Source organism: Aethalodelphis obliquidens, unplaced genomic scaffold, assembly GCF_003676395.1.
Source record: "Aethalodelphis obliquidens isolate GAN/ISIS:26980383/991018 unplaced genomic scaffold, ASM367639v1 scaffold39, whole genome shotgun sequence".
In the NCBI taxonomy this organism is placed as follows: domain Eukaryota; kingdom Metazoa; phylum Chordata; class Mammalia; order Artiodactyla; family Delphinidae; genus Aethalodelphis; species Aethalodelphis obliquidens.
This window is the reverse complement of record NW_020837983.1, coordinates 9,886,746-9,909,007: the sequence shown is the minus strand read 5'-3', so window position 1 is coordinate 9,909,007 and position 22,262 is coordinate 9,886,746. Positions and strand designations below refer to the sequence as shown.

Here is a 22,262-nt window from a genome sequence, read left to right as displayed (position 1 = left end):
AAAAAAAAAAAAAAAAAAAGCATAATCTATAAATTGGGCATGTTTTTTTTTTGCGGTACGCGGGCCTCTCCCGTTGCGGAGCACAGGCTCCGGACGCGCAGGCCCAGCGGCCATGGCTCACGGGCCCAGCCGCTCCGCAGCATGTGGGATCTTCCCGGACCGGGTACAAACCCGTGTCCCCTGCATTGGCAGGCAGGCGGACTCTCAACCACTGCACCACCAGGGAAGCCCTAAATTGGGCATGTTTTGAGGGTAAAAGCAAATGTAATTCCTTACATACAAGATAGAGGCATTCCTTTTGCAAGCAGTTTAATTACCTAACAGTGCTCTCTCTTAAGCAGAAAAGGAAGTTAACTTGAACAGCCTACACACAAGTCCTACTATGATGGAAGCGCCACTAAAGTCAGTTTGGCTAAATTAAACAAAGCTTCCCTTGACTCTGAGCTGCATATACTGCCCATATTCTGGGGAAAGATTCCATAAACTCACATATCCAGTCCTTAGATTCAACTTCATATAATGTGAAGCACTTCTCAGTAAAGGACTGGTTACTGTTCTCGTCCAACCTGATCTGAAGTCTACTGAATTGGAATATTTAAGGGCCCTCTGTGGTGGCATATATGACTGTGCAGCTGAATATGTTCAATTATTCCCTAGGAAAAAGTTTTGTTCTTCCTTTGTTTGCTTAGGCAAGCAACTGTTGTGGGATATCCAGCATTTTAAGTGATTCTGCCTCAGAGCATGTGTTAGAAACTATAAGGAGAGTTTATAACATTTCAATTCTAAAAGGTTTTTCAGCTTTGGATTTCTGGAATTGGTTGTGTCTATATTTTTTTCCATCCTGTTGGGACTTACTGTTGATAGCAACCTCCTGTGTGGTTCTAAGACATGTTGACCTCTTTGAAACCTTTCCAGGTGTCATTGCCACTTTCTTGATCTCTGCAATATAAGCTACATTGTTTAGCAGAGTTAAGTTCTCTGAACTTTAGAAATCCTCCCTGAGACTATGAATTGACTAACACCCAAGGTAGCATAAACATGCAGACACAAATGTTCCTAAAACCAAGCTGCTGGGCAGTGCAGGATATGACTTGGAGTCTGGAAAAAGGAACAGTTTGCTCACTTGTGAGTCTATGACTACCTCCAGGTGCAGTTTGAAGCTAAGTGGTTAGCTTTTCTGATCCTCAGATGTAACCTCTCATTAGAACACAGCAGAATGTGCAATTGTGTGTGTATGGAATTCCATGAAGACCCTCTGGGCCCATTAAGACCTCTCTGGCTTCAGAGGGTCCTAAAACACACTTCTTTACGTAGCATAGGTAGCTGTAGTAAAGAGACACCTTTTACAAATACAATCTAAGTTTTAGTCTAAAGATTATAATGACTGTAGCTCATCTTAAAATTTGTATCCAGAGGATGCAGTTACAAATTAAAAAGAGGAAAACAAAGTTTAATAGATACCTATCTTATGTTTCCAGTTTGTCATTAAAAGGTTCTTATTGTTTTTGGTCCTTAAAGCTTTGCAAGGGTTCATACTTGTACCAAGAATCCCATATTAGTCTAGCTTTAAATGTAGAGTATTATACCAGTGATTTTCTCAGCCCTTCTCTTAAAACCTCACCATTTGGCTCTTCTAACAGACGAATCATGCTGCCAAAACCTAGGAGAGTTTGACAATGTTGTGGAAATAACACTATATTGAGAGTGAAAAGACACGGGATTCAGATCCATCTCTACCACCATCTTAGCTTAACATTTCTGTCTCCTTACCTATAAAATATGCGTAACAAAAAATACAAATCACACAGGGATATTATGAAAACAAGACTAGTAATAAATACAAAAAGACCCAAGTGCAGAAGAGTATAAATATGAAAGGTATAGTGTGGCAGTGGTTAGCCATTCTTTTTTCCTGTTTATGTCCTTCCCATCTAGAAACCGTACATCCATAACATGAAGACTACTGTTACTCCACACCCCTGAGCCTTCTGTTCTTACGATCACCTTTCCCATCCTGGCTCCAGTCTCCAGGGAATCTTGAGGGTCACTGAGGGCCATGGTAGTCTACGCAGCTTAAAATGACTTTGAAGGGAGGTAAGCTTCCTCTGCTTTGCTTTTTATTGGCTAAGGCCTGCAGCGTGTGTGTATGAATGGGTGAAGTGGCTACAGGTACAGTATACGATCACACATTACTGCACCTTCTCAGAGGTTTCTTTCCCATCACTACTAGTTCATTTCTGGGAATGCAATGATCATAGAAGCCTTTCGAAGCTCTAAAAGGCTGTACAACATGGATTGCCTCTGGGTGGTTGGAATTATAGGTGGTCTTTTTCGTTTTCCTTTTTTGGTTTATATATCTGCTCTACGTTCTTACTTTTGCAATTAATAAGAAAAAAAATTACTTATTTTTGAAACGAACCAACCAACCAACCAATTGTCTTTTAATGATGTTACAAGGGGTAAACAACCAAACGACTTAAAAACTCGCTTACACAGACATTTCTCAAAAGGAGGATTAGAAAATAAGGGCACGGGCTTTCCTGGTGGCGCAGTGGTTAAGAATCCGCCTGCCAATGCAGGGGACACGGGTTCGAGCCCTGGTCCGGGAAGATCTCACATGCTGCGGAGCAACTAAGCCCGTGTGCCACAACTACTGAGGCCTGTGCTCTAGAGCCCGCGAGCCACAACTACTGAGCTCATGTGCTACAACTACTGAAGCCCACGTGCCTAGAGCCCGTGCTCCACAACAAGAGAAGCCACAGCAGTGAGAAGCCCCTGCACTGCAATGAAGAGTAGTCCCCGTTCGCCACAACTAGAGAAAGCCCACGCGCAGCAAAGAAGACCCAATGCAGCCACAAATAAATAAATAAAATAAACTAAAAAAAAAAAAAAGAAAAGAAGGGAATGTCATTCATTCTAAAAATACAAGTGCAATATCATATCATATGAGACAGTTTTGTAAGAACGTTTATTAGAAAAGGAGATATGATGTCTTAATGTCCTGTTTGAATAACCAGAATTAAACAGACTTAAGAAGAACTGCACTATATCTACTTTTCCAAATTTTATACTAATAGTGTGGCAATATGACGAAAAAGCAAGTAAGAAATCAGAATTGAGCTACTGAAAAAAAGAAAATAGCTGAGGGTGTAACATATTCTAAAGCTGGTCTATAGACGAGATGGGAAAACTCTCTAATGACTTTCTTTTAATCATAAGCAGACAGTAGTTTCCTTATTACCCAGAGTTTTAGAAATACATTATTCTTGAGAGTACTTCCTAGGATTTCTTTTACTCATTTAAGACATCATCTTTGTATTTAATTCATCCTCAGCTATCCCTGCAGGGCACATCCCTCTAATTATTCCCATCTAAAGTGACAGGAAAATGGAATTATACTACTTGGAAAACAGACATCCTTTGGTATGTCTTTTCTCAGTGCTCCCTTGGGCATAGTCTGTCATCGTGCTCATTTTGTCACAGACGGTGAGCTGTCATTGGAGGGCAAGGACTAAGACTTCTCTGCCTTTGAATTCCCAGTGCCTAAGACATGACTGCCACGGACTATATACACAGTAAGAATCTGAATAAACAAATGAAAAATAATACCCAACATACAATGTTTATAGTATATCAAGCACTATTTTAGTGCCTTGCACATATTAACTTATTTAGTTCTCATGACCCTATGAAACAGGTACTATTATTATCCCCAATTTACACATGAGAAAACTGAAGTATGAAAGCAAAGCGAGGTAATTCAGAGCCAGGATCCAAGCTGACGTACTCTGGCTCTACAGTTCACCCTCATAATCACCACACCAGGCTCCCTCAAGAGCACCTATGCTGAACAAGAGAACGTCCACTCCAAGAGGAGCATGGGTACACTGTGCTCCGTCCTCTAAACATTTCTGGGTTTCTGTCAGATGTAGCCATACTGTGCGACCCCGTGGGAGACTTAAAAAGGGAAATAACTAGACACAGGCACACAAATGCAGAAGAAATGAATCCGCAACCTTAAAAATTGCTGTGTTTGTAAGGCTGTTTCTCAAATACCTGTGGGGATTTGTGAGAGCGCCAGCTGTACTGGTGACTATGGAGACTGGCCAGCAGAATATTTTCATCAGTATCCACCTGGCCAAACCGCAGTGTCTCCTGTGTGTCATTACAGATCACAAAATGGCTGAAGACCAACTCCTCTACCTCAGGGCATTTATTCTGAAAGAAAAAGAATACGAAAGCCAATGTGCATCAGATTAATTGCAAGATGTTTGGCAGCTGTCTGCCCAGTGGCGATTGTTACAACACAGAAATACTAAAAGATCTGTTGTCATTAGCTCTGGTATACAAAGTATTCTATACTTCCAGGATAAGCACAAAAAATACCTTAAAGAGATCTTAAATGTTCCAAGAATATGTTTTGATTTATATTCCTGCAAAATAAATCATACACACAGAAGAGTAAAAGAACAATGAGATCCTTCAAACTTTTAACATTTTTAAATGAATTAACATGCTACAAAGAATGCTGTACTGGGTAGCGCACGTTTTTGAGCAGAGTACCACAGGCTAGAATTACCATGTTCCTGGCCTTCTCAACTTGACAATCAAGACCAATTACCAAAGCCACAGTTTGTACCCTACAGAAAGTAAGGATCATTTAGGTAATACATCCCCAGTTCCCTTGAGGGGGAGGGTGGATATGTGTGTGTAAATCTGCTCAGGGAGAGACGTAAATAAAACCATAACTTTCCCGCTATTGTTAAGAGGCTGAACACACGAAACAGATCAACTTCAGAGTCAGTATAAGCCAAGCTGCAGTTTTCAAGACAAAAAACGTTAGTTGAAAAACAGTTGTTGGTGTCTGTTTCAGCTAATAATCAATCAGCAAATGTCTTCCATTAATCTACTAAGGTTCAGCAAATTAGTAATACGTTCCTGTGTTGGTACCTCCTTCTCAACTTAATGGTATCTCCACTGGTTGCTGTTATATCGAAGCACTGGCAATGTGATAGAGCATTTCTGTGCTTACTCTTTTATCACTTTGGTTAGCTTATGGCTTAAAAAATAATAAACATACCTTTGGTAAATGAAAAGAATAGCTAAATAAATGGTTAACTTGAGAATGCAAGAAAAATATCTTAACTAGCCACTGAATCTGCAGACAATAGGAGGTAATATGTAACTGATGCTTCTCCAGTTGGCTTCTATTTCCTGGTTGTGGATCTAAATAATGTCACAATGCCACACTCTGTCATTTGCCATTTTACTGAGGGGAGGGAGAGTAAAAAGGGATATACCACTCATGAGCATAGAAATTTAGGTGACTACATGGCCTGAAGCCAAGGAGTCTATGGATGAACACACCTGGAATCCAGCCTGGACCAAGACCTGATCTAGAACCTCATGAGAACATTTTCTTGGGAGGTACAATCCCTTCCTAATCATCCAGAAGGCCCCTAAAGTGGGCAGGCAGAGCTCTACAGCTGCAGTCGGTGAAGAGGCCCTGAAATACCTCATTCTTCTAGATACCCTTGAGGGTCTCCTAAAGCGTTCGCTCTATCATCCATCTATTCTCACCAAACCTCTCTATTCTCCTGGAGTGGAACCTTGCCTGACAACCACAGGAATCATAAAAGGAGTCTCTGGCTAAGTGAGACTGAAGCAGTTATAACCAGTAATTATCTGCCGCCTACCATATTACTTTTTGCTGTGGCTTTTAATCATGAGCTATGATTTCAAAACTGGACGGCCCGTGGGTTTTAGGCGTCCTGCCTGATCTGGCCCCTGCTGCATCTTGAACCACTCTCCGTTTGCCTGCTAGACCCCAGCTCCACCAGCCCTTTTCAGCCGCTCCAACGCTGCACTGGCCTCCTTTCAATTCATCCAACACATCAAATTCCTTCCTGCCTCAGTGCCTTTCTTCTGCTTGGACCTCTTTTCCTCCTTGCTTGCCTAATTTCTTCCAACTCAGCTTTCAGGTTCCTGTTTTCAGGTCATGCCCTCAGAGTAAAGTAGCCTCCTGGGATCCTCCCAGATCACCTTAGGTCCCTCTATTTTATGCTCACACAACACTATGTATTTTCCCTTAAAAGCACTGATCCCTATTGGGACTGAGTAATTATTTGCATGATTATGGGTCATTGTTGTCTCCATCATTAGACTCTATGCTGCATAAGGGCAGGAACCAGGTCTTTGTTAGTTACAACTTTTGCTCCTGTAGTCAGCATAATGCCTGACACGTAAGTACTCAATAAACACTTATGAAACAAACATGAGTAAATTTAACTTTTAAAATTACAAGTGTAATATATGTTCCCAGTATAAAAATTAGAAAATACAGAAAGTACTGATTTTTAAAAACAAAGTCTCTAATTTTATACTCAGGGATAACTGCTGTGAACATTTTGGAGAATTTTTTTTTCCAGCAATTTTTCACTTCTGAGTGTCCTGCCTGTTCCTATTCTAGTCTATCCGATCTAATCCTATCTTATATATCTTATATATTTAAAGGTTTGTAAACCTTTAATTAAACTGGAGTCACAGTGTACAATTAGTTTTGATGAGATTTTTCCATTTAGCGTTATATAATCAACATAAACTGCTCTCCTTGTAAACATTTTTCTCTCCGTTAGGTCCAACAGTACAAACATGAAGAAAGGGATATGATTCCAACTCCCACTTAGATAGACATCCTGAGACTGAAATTCAATTTTCATAATGAATTGGGATCAATCTGCTGGTTACACAGAGGTTAAGTTACCAGATGGGGCTTGGGTAGAAAAAAATCATATTACTTTCCTCATCTCTAAAAACTGACCTTTAATAAATGATGAGGGTTTTAGGAAAAAAATGTAAATGAAAGAACACAAGGGGCTTGTTTACATTTTTCTAAAGAATACTCAAAGTCCTCAGGGAACTGTTTCTCTACTGCTCCTTCATCTGTGGAGTTCATTAAAACTGTAATAAGTTTAAGCGTTTCTTGGAATGTTTAAATTCTAGTATATTATAAAAAAATTTGTACATATTGTATGTGACATCATATAAAAGCGCAACCTCAGAATGCTTTCGTAATTAAGAGATGGCTTATTTACATTTAAGATTTGTGCTGGACTGTTATACAGGCAATTAAAGAGAGATATCATTATGGTGTAAGATAAGATACATGAGCACAACCTTGATTTTTAAATAAAAATCTCCTTTACATCCTATTTGGTCCAAATGTGGGAATGTGACATGGAAATATAAAGCAAACTGCAAGTGGCATTTTGGGTCCTTAATCTGGTTTCACAAAACATTAATCATTTACAAAAGAGAAAAAAAAAACTACAGCCAGAGAAATCAGACACTGATGAAGGCTTCTGTTAATCTTGAACTGTGACCTAAAGGTGAAAGGCCAAATTGTTTCATGCTTCAACTGTCTGGTCCATCCACACTGGATACAAATGACTTGTCTCGGATAAGAACCCGATAAAAAGTATGTGGAAAACTCAAATTGCTTATCCAGCTTGTTAAGTTCACGTTTTTCATTGGCAATAATTATACTGTATATGAGCATTATATACATAATAAAATCCAAGCTTGGGTAACTAAGTTTCCCCTCTAAAGGGGATAAACCACATTCAGAACATCTTAGAAACAATGAATTTAATAACCCCTCTATAAGCCCATTTCAATGTCAAATGTCCTGTAATTTCAAAGTAGTGCATTTTTGTATTTACTTTAGAATACACAGGGTTAGAGATGCCTACCACATTAAAACTTGGTGGCAAGTACGCTTGACATGGGAGGAAACAAGAAAATTATAGCAACAATTACAGAAGTATATCCTCTTGTGGCTCATGTTAACATTGCCAAATCCCTGTATAAATCAGAACCAACTATTCACAGAATGTACCTGTCAGCGATATGCTACGTGACATATGGCTCTACTTAATCAAATATACAATTCCATTTTTAAAAAAACTCAGAATATTCCTTCAAGGCACTGTGTTAGCCAGTCAGTCATTCACACTCTGATGTGGTTTAAAACATTTAAATATTTATGCACCGTATTTTATTTATATGTATAGCTGTGTCTAAGAGAATATTTTTACCCTGGGAGGAAACTGATATTTCTGAGGGCCATTTTGCAGTAGTTGCTACACATGAGTCCTCTTACAATGGTCCTGATACCAAGACAAAAATATCCTGGGATTAAATGCTCTATCAATGACTCTTTTATATTTTCTAGGTTTGTTTTTTATTAAATGCATTGTTCAAAATATGACAAAAAACAGAAATTGGAGCCACGGAGGTTTTTTTCACATCGCTATTCGAACCAGCTGCAAAGATTTAGATCACACTAGCTCTTATTTTACGCATGTCCTCTGCAGCAAGAAAACCATGGAATGCCCTTAAAAAAGAATTTTAAAATATGAAACAGATGTGTTATCTTCTTTCCCTTTGCTATTGTAGTGCCATGTTAGGTAATTAATTCCTTAGTCTTGTATAGGTCTTCATGCATATAAAGAAAAGAGTTCATTCCCATAAAAATTCTAGAACTCAAGCCCCTCCCCCCCACCACTGCCCCATCCCCACATGAGGTCAGGGTGGAGTGAAGGACCATTTCTCTTGGGGAGTTAGTCTGCACAAATACCTGTAACATACAAAATGTGGGGAAATGTCTCAGCTTAAATAACACAAGCTTTATTGAAATGCAATATTATACTGAAAATCAGTAAGGGAAGCAGAGGTGATTTGTTATTAAATCACTGAGCACATTATCAATATTATCCAAATATTCTGTGAAATTAGTTTCATGTTAGTGGACGTGGGCAGGTTCCCCATTTTAAATATGTCATTCAAAACAGACGTATATTCTAACTCTTTTTCGATATGGATAATTTCTGACAAAAGGTAAAAGTAAAAAATTATTATCAAGAGTCTTTAGCTGGTTACAAAATCTATTATCGAGTGCTTTTTTAGTGAATCAAAATGGCAGAATGATAATGGGAGAAAGACTAAAATTAAATTATACTATGTTCACATAATTTCCTCTCACTGCCTTTTCTCTTTGAAAAGATGAACTGCTTATATCAGGAAGCCTCACACAGGTTCTTCATTTCTGCAATGGCTGCTTCGACAATGTGATACATACCAAGTTGAGCTTTGGCAAACTAAAGCCATAATACTTGGAAAAAATTTCTGGGAATGTGTTACTTTCCACACAGATGTGGTACATTAGTCACAAAAATGTGGGCATCATCTCTGATGCATGTGTAGAGAACCCATGTTCTCCAAAGGTTTTAAAAATAACATGCATCACTTTGCCAAAACAGAGGAGGCCCCAAATATTATGGTGCCCATCAAATTCTTCATTCTCTCACATTTTTGTTTGTGCTTAATTTATTATTAGAAGTGATAACATAAAGTGCCTAGTAAAAGATCACACACAGACAAACTGTAAACTGTTCTAGAATATACATACCTGCTGCCAAGCTTGTATTGCAGTGTTTAGAGAATGAACTACATGTTGCCCAAAGTTTACAAATATTGAGTCAACGTTGATAGAGCAATCAATCAGCTTTTCTACTGCATTGCTGGAAACTGCAATCTGTCCAAAGATGCTGAAGGGTTTCACCATGCTTTGCATTGTAACATTTCTGCACTCTAGAAGTTTACAGTCTGCTTGAGCTGAGAACTGCATCTCCTGACAGACAGAACTATTGTTCCATTGTCGAAGATACATGTGTGGTTCTTTGAAGGAAATAATCATGTATTCTAGTTCAGATGGCACATTTTTATCAGAAATAAATGGCTGTAGGTATTGCGGTGGAGCTGTTGAGAAAACAAACAAGAAAAACAGCAGTTGAGATGAGCCAACGCTTTATGGAAATAAAGAGATGACATTTAAATTATTCATTTCTTGGTTACTGAATGCAATATTTGCTGGTTAATAAATTCAAATATTCTCTTGAAGATAATATAACATTTGAATTACCATTTGATATTTGCAAACAAAACTGTTTTGTTCAATCAGCAGGTCTCTTTACAAAGGTTACATGCACAGATAAAAATTTGATCACAAAAGACAACAAATAAAATGAAGAGGAGGTAAATATTTAAGAAGCATTTCATAGAAGTGCTCTGTATCTACCATCAAATCTCAAAACCAAAAACATGACCCAAACAGAGTTAGAAAATACAGGTTAAACTCCATTTTTGCTGAAAAGGCAAGATGCTTAACAGCAGCTGTGTTTAGTTTTAATCTGATTTTTTTCATTTTTCCATTACATGTAGGTTGAAAACCTAATACCAGAATCAAAATGTATTAAGTAGAAAAGGTTTGGTACAGGCTTTTAGGAATAATTATTCATGAACATGAGCAAACTTATAAAAGGCCACTTTTGGTGTGTGGAAAAACTTATTCTTCTACCTTATAAACTTGTAAAAATGCTAGTCTTTTAAATTATTGGAGAATTTGCCCATTTTTTGTAGAAGGTTTTTGTACTTTCGAGATAAGGTAATATCAAGTACTTTTGGAAACTATATGCCATTCATGTAATGGCTCATAAGATAGGAAAAAAACAGATGTATTTCTTTCAAAAAGATCATAATTGGAGTAACAGTAAAACCTGCAATTTTTGTAACTTCCTTGAAAATTCTCATTAGGAAGTGTGCAAAATCATGGCAATTCAATATAACTGGTACCCTATATAACAGGTCCATAAGATGGTTCAAATGTAAGGGGGACACCTATCATATGAAATCAACTTCAGAATAACTTTGCTGGTGCTTACTGTTAGAGGAGATGAATGCTGCTTCTAAAAGTTTCCTCCACCTTGTGAGTGGTGGTCAGTAGGGAAGGAGTTTTGTGCAGGGATAAAACAGTAAGTATTAAGTGAATGTTATTCTGATGCTAAAATAGAGTACCTGTGCCTAGTTGATCAAGGTGATGACAAAAATGGAACTCCAGGTGAGCAAACTGGAAGGAAACGCCAAGAGATGGGACAAACCATGGCGTAAAACAGGAGTCAACTCTGGTACAGGCAGCCAGGGCTGTTGGAGTTACAAGTTGGTCACAAGTGCTTTGAGAACCAGATTCACTTGCAGAGCTGTGGGAGATAATTAATAAAATAAGTTCAATAACCTAAATTTCCCAACATCATATAAATGAAATGTCTTTCTATAGGGGTTTTTAAAGCTAGCTCCCATAATCCTATAGTCAATGTTCTCATCAAATCTTCCATATTTGCTCACATAAACAAGTCGTTTTAAAAAATTAAGTTCTGAGGCTTCCCTGGTGGTGCAGTGGTTAAGAATCTGCCTGCCAATGCAGGCGACACGGGTTCGAGCCCTGGTCCAGGAAGATCCCACATGTGACAGAGCAAGTAAGCCTGTGTGCCACAACTACTGAGCCTGCACTCTAGAGTCCACGAGCCACAATTACTGAAGCCCATGTGCCTACAGCCTGTGCTCCGCAACAAGAGAAGCCACCGCAATGAGAAGCCCGTGCACCACAACAAAGAGTAGCCCCCACTCGCCACAGCTAGAGAAAGCCCGTGCACAGCAATGAAGACCCAATGCTGCCAAAAATAAATAAATTAAATAAATTAATTTAAAAAATTAAGTTCTTGCTGATTATTCTCTATGAGTTATTAGCAGAAAAATTTTGAAGGATTCCTGAAACCCCAGGCCATGTTGACCTCCAACCCAATTTTCTTCCATCCACATTTCACTTAAACTAATATGAGAACAAGCTGTCCGTAAGTTAAGACCAACACAATTCAGAGTATGACTCTGCTGTTCAAAAAACCCAGTATTTTCAGTGTCACCATAAATCTTTCTTTTGTTTTACTTCTCCAGGTCATCCACATCCATATTCCCATATGAGTTAGCCAATACTCTGTATTGAATACCTACTGCATACTGTATTAGGTGCCATAAAAGTTATGACCATGTCCAGAAGAACCAAGGCTCCATGGACAATTACACCACATGTGTCCTCTCTTTACTTGTCCATCCTCCCAACACCATTTTATACCAGTAAAAGTCAATTAAAATAAATAGTGAAGGCATCTGTAGGAGGGAAGAAATTTGTACATAGCGGCTGCTGGTGTGCATGGGAAACATGCAGCCTAGCTGCCTCCCCTCAATGCTAGTAGAAGCATGAGACCTGGGGATTGGGAGGGGCCAAGGTGCATTCTGCTAATTGTGGATCACTAAATAGATGCTGCCCTATTCCCCCTTACCGTCTTCCACCCTCTTCTTTCCAAATCTGAAATTTGCTCTACAGCTATGGTAGCCTGGCTCCCAAATCCATGAGGAGCCTAGAGAAGAAACAATGGTTTATAGTATCCTAGGGAGAACTATGACAAGAAAAACTAAAGAAATAAATCCTTGGTTTTCAAAGAATTCCCAGTCTAACTGGCGATATAAAATATGTAGATGTTTACAAACATTATAAAACAGAACAACCAACAAGGAATAGGCAAGTTGGAAGTACTGCCAGAGTGGAAATACAAGAGGAAGTCAGAATGGCACAGGGTGAATCATGTGGGATTTGCAGAGTGTGAATCTTCAGCTGAGTTTTGAAAGAGGTTGTAAAAAGGCTGGTGAAAATGAAAGCTAGGTTTACTGAATATTTAACTTCCAGGTGTTTATAGTTATGTGGTGGTATTTACCGCAATGTTAGAAAAACTCCACTGCATGCAAAGAAAGCACAACTCTGGGGCACTATGTTTCTGATGAAATGTTATGCATGAAAATGCAGCTAGGTATATTTTTAAAACTTCTATAAATGGGTATACTAATCCAAATAGCTTTCTAGGAATTTATCTGTGGAGTTACAAATAAAGATCTCATTTAAAATAAACGACAAGGTCCTACTGTATAGCACAGGGAGCTATATTCAATATCTTGTAATAACCTATACTGGAAAAGAATATGAAAACATGTGTGTATGTATGTGTATGTGTGTGTGTGTATATATATGTGTGTGTGTGTGTATATATATATATATATATATATACACACACACATTTTATAACTGACTCACTTTGCTATACACCAGAAACTAACACAACATGGTAAATCAACTATACTTCAATTAAAAAAATTAAAGTTAAAAAAAGATCTCATTGGCAAGGTAAAATTAAAACTTATATTTATTCAGAAAGACCAAACTGTATTAGTTGTACGTGTGTTTTAGAAAGGAGATACTTTTTTTTTTTTTTTTTTTTTGCGGTACACGGGCCTCTCACTGTTGTGGCCTCTCCCATTGCGGAGCACAGGCTCCAGATGTGCAGGCTCAGCAGCCATGGCTCATGGGCCCAGCAGCTCCGCGGCATGTGGGATCTTCCCGAACCGGGACACGAACCCGCGTCCCCTGCATTGCCAGGTGGACTCTCAACCACTGAGCCACCAGGGAAGCCCTGTACGTGTGTTTTACACATATGAAATCTCTCCCTTATAATACTTTAAGAAGTTGTTAAAAATAGGGTATAGCGTTAGTCAAAATATTAAAAATCCAGGTGAGAGTACTTTGAGATCAGTTTTAAAACAGTAAGTACAAAATTTGAGGTTTTTATCTGAAGAATTTCTCTGTCAACTGCAATTTTTGGCACTCTTGAGATTTTCCAAGATTTACTTTTCTCTCTCTTGAGAGTAGCAAATTCTGTAACATGTTGAAAAAGGTTGCTAAGATGTCACAAATAAGTGCGTGTCAAAATCTTTATTTATAACAAATTGATTTTTCACTTTTCCTAAATTAAATGTACAAATCAATGGTTAAAAGATATTTTTAGGTCTATACAGTAACTCCTAACGTATATATTCAAGTGGTCAGCACTCTTTCCATCTTGAAATCCTGACTAAAATGTTACTAGATTAATCTATATTTAAAAAGTTAGAGTTTTATTTAAAAATTGGAGTTATATCAAAATTAAAATGTGTTAAACACAAAATTAATATGGTATATGCACATGAAATGCTTTATATTTTGAATCAGTAAATTTATAGTTTTTGATATTCAACTTAATTCGATCATCACTATACACTATAAAAGTACATATGCATGTTTACCTTTTACATAAGGATTAAAAATATCTAACTATGATAGAGCTAAACAGTCATAAAAATGAGAACAATGACCCTGCTAGGGACACTTATAGCAACTACATTTATATCATTTCCTTAATTAAGTACAATGGACTTCGATCTGATCCAGATATCAAAAGGAAAAACATAATTCATGCGATGTGTAATAATCAGAAATGGAAAAGTAAAGATGGCTCCAAGGAGCAAAACCTTTCAAATAGTAATACATAGAACACAAGATTCAGTAGTTAGTTCAAATATCAATAAGTTCCTAATGGAAATTCAGATTTTTAGAATAGAGGAAATATTCTAAAGAGTAGAAAGTATGGCAGGAGTTTTACATATCCATACCTTCATTTTAGCCAAAGGGACTTATTAACTGTCCTGGGTGATCCATAGAAGGGTATCAACTCCTTTAAACAAGGAGTGTTTTAGTAAGTTTAGATCTTGATTGATCCATAGGCACTGCAGGGACCCAGGCATAATCCTTAAAGATTCACCCCTGGATGTCACCCCTATAGCTCTGCAGGTATCCAACAATGATCTGACTTGATTGATAAAGCCTTGGGCTTTTCTCTGTATCCCTCTGTGGTAATAAGAGTTTTATAATATAGCATAGAGATTAAGAAAAGAATGATTGAGGTAAGAAAACCGAGATGAAAATGCTTGCACTGCTTCCACTTACACTGTAATCATGGGCAAATTATTTCATCTAGCTAAATCTGTTTTCTCATCTGTAAAGTAAGTATAGTAATTGGACTTACTTTTTGAGTATTAAAGGAGGTACTACATAGAAACTGCTTAGCATAATGTCTATCACTCCATAAGAGAAAAAAAAATCTCATCCCTCTTTTCCTGGTTGGCAAACAGGGTACCGTACTGGTTACTTAGTTTAATGTTAGTTGCTGGTGATTACCTTTAGCTCCCAAGAGGGATCTGACAATATCACATTGTCATTCATCCCAGTGCGGCACTGTTTCTCAACATTGGTTCACCTAAACTCTCCACTGCCTACTGCAAAAACATTGTCCTGTCCATCCTGGGAGAGCACCGCATGGAGGAGAGAAGACAAAGGACGATGCACCATGTTCTCTCTACACCTTAGATCTGTCTTTTTTGGGGAATGTTTTAACTCTAACTGCAAATAAGAAATACACCTCTGTTGTAACCTCGTACAGCTATAAAATGGCAGGGGGGAGGTTACTGAAAATATTTTTTAAATTGTGGTAAAATACACATAACTTAAAATTCACTGTTTTAACCAGTTACAAGTGTACAGTTCAGTGGCATTAAGTACATTCACATTGTTGTGCAACTAACATCATCGTCCATCTTCAGAATTTTTTCATCTTCCCAAACTGAAAGTCCATACCCATTAAACAATTTTCCTCTCCCTCATCTCCTGGCAATCACCATTCTACTTTTGTCTTTATAAATTTGACTAGTCTTGGTATCTCATATAAGTGGAATTATATAGTATTTGTCCTTTTCACATTGATAGTTTCTATTTTATTTAAAAAATTCCATCAACAGATGAATGGATAAAGAAGATGTAGTATATATACACAATGGGATATTACTCAGCCATAAAAATGAGTGAAATAATGCCATTTGCAGCAACATGGATGTAGCTAGAGATTATCATATTAAGTGAAGTCAGCCAGACAAGGACAAATCATATATCACTTATATGTGGAATCTAAAAAAAAATGATATAAATGAACTTATTTACAAAACAGAAATAGACTCACAGAAATAGAAAACAAACTTACGGTTACCAAGAGAGATAGTGGGGGATGGGTTGGGGAAGGGATAAATTAAGAGTTTGGGATTAGTAGATACAAACTACTACATATAAAATAGATAAGCAGGGCTTCCCTGGTGGCGCAGTGGTTAAGAATCCGCCTGCCAATTTAGGGGACATGGGTTCGAGCCCTGGTCCGGGAAGATCCCACATGCTGGAGCAACTAAGCCTGTGCGCCACAACTACTGAGCCTGTGCTCTAGAGCCTGAGAGCCACAACTACTGAGCCCACGTGCTGCAACTACTGAAGTCCGTGCGCCTAGAGCCCGTGCTCTGCAACAAGAGAAGCCACCGCGATGAGAAGCCCATTCACCGCAACGAAGAGTAGCCCCCACTTGCCACAACTAGAGAAAGCCCATGTGCAGCAACGAAGACCCAACACAGCCAAAAATAAATAAATAAATAAATTTTAAAAAATTAAAATAGATAAGCAACAAGGACCTACTGTATAGCACAGGGAACTACTGTCAATACCTTGTAACAAGGTGGCAAAGCAGTTCCAAACGTCAAGATTGTTGTCTGAATGGTTTATGAAAGTCAAAAGGTTAAAAAAAATGGTACCCAGCAAATTTAGGTACATCTAAAAGTACATATCCAAGTAGCCAAATGGAGGCAAACAATATCTAGAGGCCACAGTGACCGTCTGGTAGGAGAAAGTTCAACCAGTGAGGAGAAAGGAAATGATCCAGGGACTTTACCATCACAATGCTCTTCCTCTGATTCCTGCACTGGCTATACACACAAGAATGAAGGTTTGGTAAATAAAAAGCATCTCTTCCTCACATACACAAAAAGCTGTGGACCACTGTCTCAAAGATCACTAAATATGAGTGGACAGCGACTTACAGGATCTTTAGGGAGAAGGAGAAAATCTTATTTTTTTTTATTTTGCGCTCTAAAAAACTCAACAGAGTTTCCATTTTCATCACATGAAGAAAGAGCCACACACTTCTTTTTCCAGGATGCCTTCCTTCTATGAACCAACGTTTTGTGGGTGGGGATAAAAAGTCCTTGTAAGCAATCTACTCTCACGTTTTAACATTGTGAGAAAGTGACCATGCAATATGGACAAAACCACCAAAGACTCGGCACAGGTAAACAGCCTAGCATTATCATCAAACAATTTGTCATAAAGTTAACTGGACATATATATCAAGCTCTTCACAGTTATTACTGTGTAACACAATAATTGCCTGTAACTTGTGACTTTAGATAGTCACGTACTTCTGGAGTTAGCCATTTGGGGTGAGGGTAAGAGGTGGAAACAAAGTAGAAAGTTGTTCTGGTCCATCAGAAGACATCTGGTTGATACCAAACTCAGGGAACCTAGTAGAGTGGCCCAAAGCCTGAGAGTTGGGCCCACCAGCCATTTCTCATCTTTCCGCCTAGGTCCCATCACTAGGTAAGAAACTGTAAATTCCAAATACAGCGTGTGCTTGCTGGCTATCTTGTTTGCTCTCTAAATCCACTTTCTACCCCTCCCCATCCTCTTCTCTGCCCCTGACTGTATCAACAAGCTGCTTTGTCCTTGGCTTGTCTTTTGGTTCGGCCAGTGGAAGGTGCCCAAGGGAGATCAGAAGGTGTGAAGAGAGTGGCGGAAGGACTCATATTCTCCTGGCTCCTTCTTAGCCACGTCTCTGCACATTGTTGGTCCCTCCACCAAAAACAGCTACAACCACCCATTCTGGGTTAGTTTTGGTAATGGCTCTATTACCTGGCTCTTTCAGGACTAAGAGTGGGATGGTTCCCCATGGTTTCTAGCCTCAGGGTACTGTCCTATCACTTCACCTTGTCAACACTTTTGTAAATAGTCTTTACAGTAAACTCTCCTCAGTTAACCAGTCTGAGTGTGCTGTCTGTTTCTTGTCAGGACCTACTGGGAAAAGGGGTTTATTTAGGCTTCAGCAGTGGGCAGTGGGGGTGGGCAAATACATACATGCTGAGATTAAAAATAAATAGCTGAAATGGATACCCTGATCAGGGCTTAAAGGCTGTATCTCTTGCTTCAGTCCAGTGCACCACAAATAGAAAGAGAACTCTACTAAAGTTCAATACTATTGTGGAAACTAAGCTTAAGTTACTCTCCTTCCAATGCTACCTTGAAAAAAACAACAGTTACCCATCATTCATTTTCATATGATCAAGCAAACCATTAATTAAAGATAGTGGAAAATAATTATTACAGATACACGGGGATTGAATTAAAGATAATATGCCTGTATGGGATAAACAGACCAAGGTTTAAGAGAGTGAATCTTGTCTCCAGTCCTTTGTACCGAAGGCTACCTGCCACCCCTCAGACTGGTTAGCTCCTACCCATTCCTTAAGGCCTCAGCGTAGAAATCAGTTTCTCATGGCCAAACAGCTAGTTGGTGATGGAGGGACTTAAACCCAGGTCTGCTAACTTGAAAATCCCTAATAAATAGTGCTTCTATTTACATACACACAGCGATGCCATTACCGCTAAATATCCTACACTGTTGCACTTTTGACAACTGTGGGCAAGATGCTTTATTTTTTAGATTAAGCTTCATGGGACTTATTTTTACGAACTTTCTTCCAGTAATGTACAAAAGTCTGATGCATATCCTTCTCAAACCATAAATATTATTTAAGATACGATAATCTCTAATCACAAAAGTGTCAGGTTTTTATCCAGTTTTAGATTTCTCATGACAGAATATACTGGATCTAACCATGTGAAATGTTGACATATCATCAAAGCACTGATGTTTTCCTTCAAGAAACTGGATGAAATTTATTTACTGTTCTCTTTGAAAAATGTCTTAATAGTGTTTTATTATGTTGATTTTTAAACCAGCTCTTCAAATTTAATTTCACTAATATCAATTTCTACCTGAAAAATGCTTAATGTCAAACAATTTAAAGCAAGATCAATTGTGAAATATTAGGCAAGTTGAAAAATCCAAGGTGAGGACAAAAGATCTGTGATTACAATGTCGAAAGCTTGGTGAAAAACTGCCTAAATTTGACTGTCTGCATAAATTTCCATTCCCTAAAGGTTCCACATTTCTGCAGTGCTAAGCTTACCACAAAGTGATTTTCATGAATGTTTCAGATTCAGAGGAATTAACCTTGTCCAAAATGCTTCTTTCAATGATGAAAATGCATTCTTTGATAATTAGAATCAAGAAATGATTTCTAACTTGATACTAATAATGAAACTCAGATTTTAAAAAAAATCATTACCCATAGCTCTGTTTTCTGAGATTTCCTGGTTTCTGACTAGGTAACCTATGCTTAGAATAGGCAATCTTTCTATCCATCTGCTAACTCCTCCCAGGATGGGTGTTCTTTTCACTGCTGCATTTCATATAGGTAAAATCAAGACCCCACTTCTTTAATATATTTTCACCAGTCGTACATTACTAGGTAATATACTGGGAAGGCAATTATTTTTAAAGAGCCCAAATGACCTAGAAATAGAAATCATAAAGCAAAAAACATATTATTATTAAGCATACAAAGTAATCAACGAAAAAGACTGTGATGCTACAGACTAATGTGAACAGAGGTTATCTCGGTGTGATATGACGATGGGTGGTATTATTTTCTGTATTTCCCAGATGTTCTTCAATGAACATATATTACTATTAATTACAAAAAGAGAAAGCATTCACAACTATCTATAATGTAAAACAGGAACTAGAATACAAAATGGTGTGCTATGATTATAACCCTGTAAAGGCATACAATGATGGGCAAAAATAAAGGTAACAAAAAAGAGAAAACGGTTCAATCACAGGGTGTTGGAACGGTGGATGTTTTTTTCTTTTTGTTAGTGTCAAAATGTTGTTTGGGGGAAAAAAGAGGGGTGGATTATATACAAAGAATAAGATAATGCTAGAGCAAACTTGTCAGGAGAATTAGAAGGTAGGACATTGAAAGTGATGGGCAGCAAGATAGGCACAGGCCCATAGTACACATATCATATGACCCAAAAAACTGTTCCATTGATGGTGATTTAGTTTCTTTTTCTTGTCATTTAGGGGAGCATGAACAGAAAGACATAATAAGGATATGTAAACTAGAAGGAGCACTTGAAGAATAAATTGCTGGAGCCATTTTTTCTCTACTCTAAGTTAGTGGATGTATTAAGCAGGCAAACATTGGAAATAGGGACAATCTGGCCCTGTTTTGTCACTAACCAGATATCCTGTAGGAGGTGTGGAACAGGAAGTTCTGGGGACACGATTCAGAATACCTGAAGTCTATAGCTCTAGAGATACATTATAGTCAAATAGACTCAAGAGCTGAATAAAACTTTGGCTATCTGAAATCCTGAGTATAAATTATTTTGGTTAGTCAAGTTTTCCTAATGTCTGTCTTTTGAAGTTTTTTAAAAAACCCCTTAAGAAGGAAGTAGTTCCAAAAAGGAGACAATTCAATTTACTTAACGTTTCTTTTAATGCCCCAGGGTTAACATTTACACATATTGATGACTGCGTCATTAAGAGTCTATTAAAGTGTGTATGGCTCTTTTCCTCTATATTTTTTAGCTCAGGATAACTGGATTTTTGGTTTTTTTGAGGTTTGTTTTTTGCTCTTTTTTCCTTTTATATTTAAGGAACAGGTTCTTAGAGCTCACAGTAAAACACAGGAATTTTAGTACACAGACTTTGAAACATCAGCTTCTATCTCACTTTCTCGTTCTCATCTGTAGTTCAGACAGATGCAGCTGTTAGAGAGCTGCGATATAGCTAAGTGAGGGGCCACTAGATGACTTGACGATTGTTTCCTAGTATAATGCCACTATTTCATTTTTCACTTTGTTCACTGAGTTACCTTTGGTCATCAGCTCCATTTTGGCTGCTGTTCAAAACAATTCTCCAAAGATCCGAGGATACCAGTTTCTTCTGGTCATTCACAAGATTGATATCTGGCAACTGCAGTTCACAAACTTTGCTTTCAGACAGACTAAATTCTCGAAATGCAACAAAAACCTTCTGGAGTTCATCCCAGTATTCCAAACTACAAGGAATCTATATTAAAAGAAAGAAGATTTTAGAAGATGCAAACAGAAATGATGTTTCTGTATTTGTTGACATGCAACTTGAATCTTCATAAAAGTTATAACATTAATGAGACTTTTAAAAGGGGACACAGTTGTAAAGGACAGTAGTTTAGGATTTCTTTTCATAGTTATATTCATCCTGTTTACCTACTTTATTTCAAAAGACTCATTCAAGAATAATATGTGGAAACAGTCAAGAAAGTTTTTAAATAAAGGAGAAAGAGTGGAGAACAAATGCTACCAGATGCTAAGTCTATTATAAAGCTACACTAATTAAAATTAAAAGATAAGGTTGGAGTAGTAACATACAAATAGATTAGAAGAAGAAAAAATAATAATATATAAGTACAGATAAATTTTAGTATGTGATGAAGGTACCATTTCAAACAAGTATGGGAAGGATGGGAAATGAGGTTGCAAGAACTGGTTAGCCATTTGGTAAAACCAAAGTGGGTCCCTACATCATTCCTATATGTAAGTAAATTCCAAAAGGATCAAAATATTAAAGGCTAAAAACATAAGAGAAAAAATCAGTTAATATTTTTTATCATAATAGGGTAGCCTTTTCTGTGTATGGCATGAAACCCGCGGACGGTAAAAGAAACAACAAACAAACAAACCTCACAACTGATAACATCAGAATTAATAAAAAGCAAGGTTAGGATAAAACAGGTTAATAGTTAATGACAGATCTACAAATACTTGTTGTGAGAGCAGAGAGCTCTTACAAATCAATGAGAAAATGATTAAGTAAGCATATAGAAAAACAAGCAAAGGCAGTTGTTGGAAGAGGCCCTGAACGTCCCTGCATGTTCTTGCCAGGTATGTAAAGGATGCAAGGCCCTGAAAGCTGTTAACAGGGACCATTTCCCAGGTTCTGTTTGCAGAAAGTATCTTTGAGTGATGAGGTAAAGTTTCTTTCCAGGACAAAGAGCAGACTTGCTCTAAAAGAGGTTGATTTGACAAGCTCCATGTTCCATGCTGTGCCATTTATCTACTGCATGCAGAGCATCCCCCTGGGGGCTCTTCTGCATCGCCCTTGTGGGACTTGGGGGCAAGAGAAACCAATGCAAGCATGATGCACACACTGTTTGCTGTGCCACGAGCAATAATATTCTTTGTTTCTGACCCAAAAGTCTAATATATTATGTGAGCATCCATAAAACATTAGCTTGCATAAGGTAAAATCCCAGATTCTGACAGCAATTAATTTACAGAAGAAAAGATATAACCAGCCAGTAAACATGCAAAGATACTCAACTTCACTAATACTTACATAAGTTCAAATTAAAGCAATAATGTAGTATTTTTATTTATTAATCTGGAAGTTTGAAAAGACTGACAT

General features: G+C 37.8%; 1 protein-coding gene across 3 annotated transcripts in view; it reads right to left on the bottom strand.

Moving 5' to 3' along the window:
• VPS13B (vacuolar protein sorting 13 homolog B) overlaps positions 1–22,262 on the bottom strand; it is a 778,894-nt gene that overhangs the window by 84,036 nt on the left and 672,596 nt on the right. For all 3 annotated transcript variants that reach the window (XM_027131497.1, XM_027131496.1, XM_027131498.1), the window contains 4 exons: positions 20,689–20,885; positions 10,915–11,096; positions 9,470–9,819; positions 4,057–4,218 (listed from right to left, as the gene is read on the bottom strand). In XM_027131497.1, the coding sequence (XP_026987298.1) occupies positions 4,057–4,218; positions 9,470–9,819; positions 10,915–11,096; positions 20,689–20,885 (891 nt within the window). The remainder of the gene's footprint in view (positions 1–4,056; positions 4,219–9,469; positions 9,820–10,914; positions 11,097–20,688; positions 20,886–22,262) is intronic.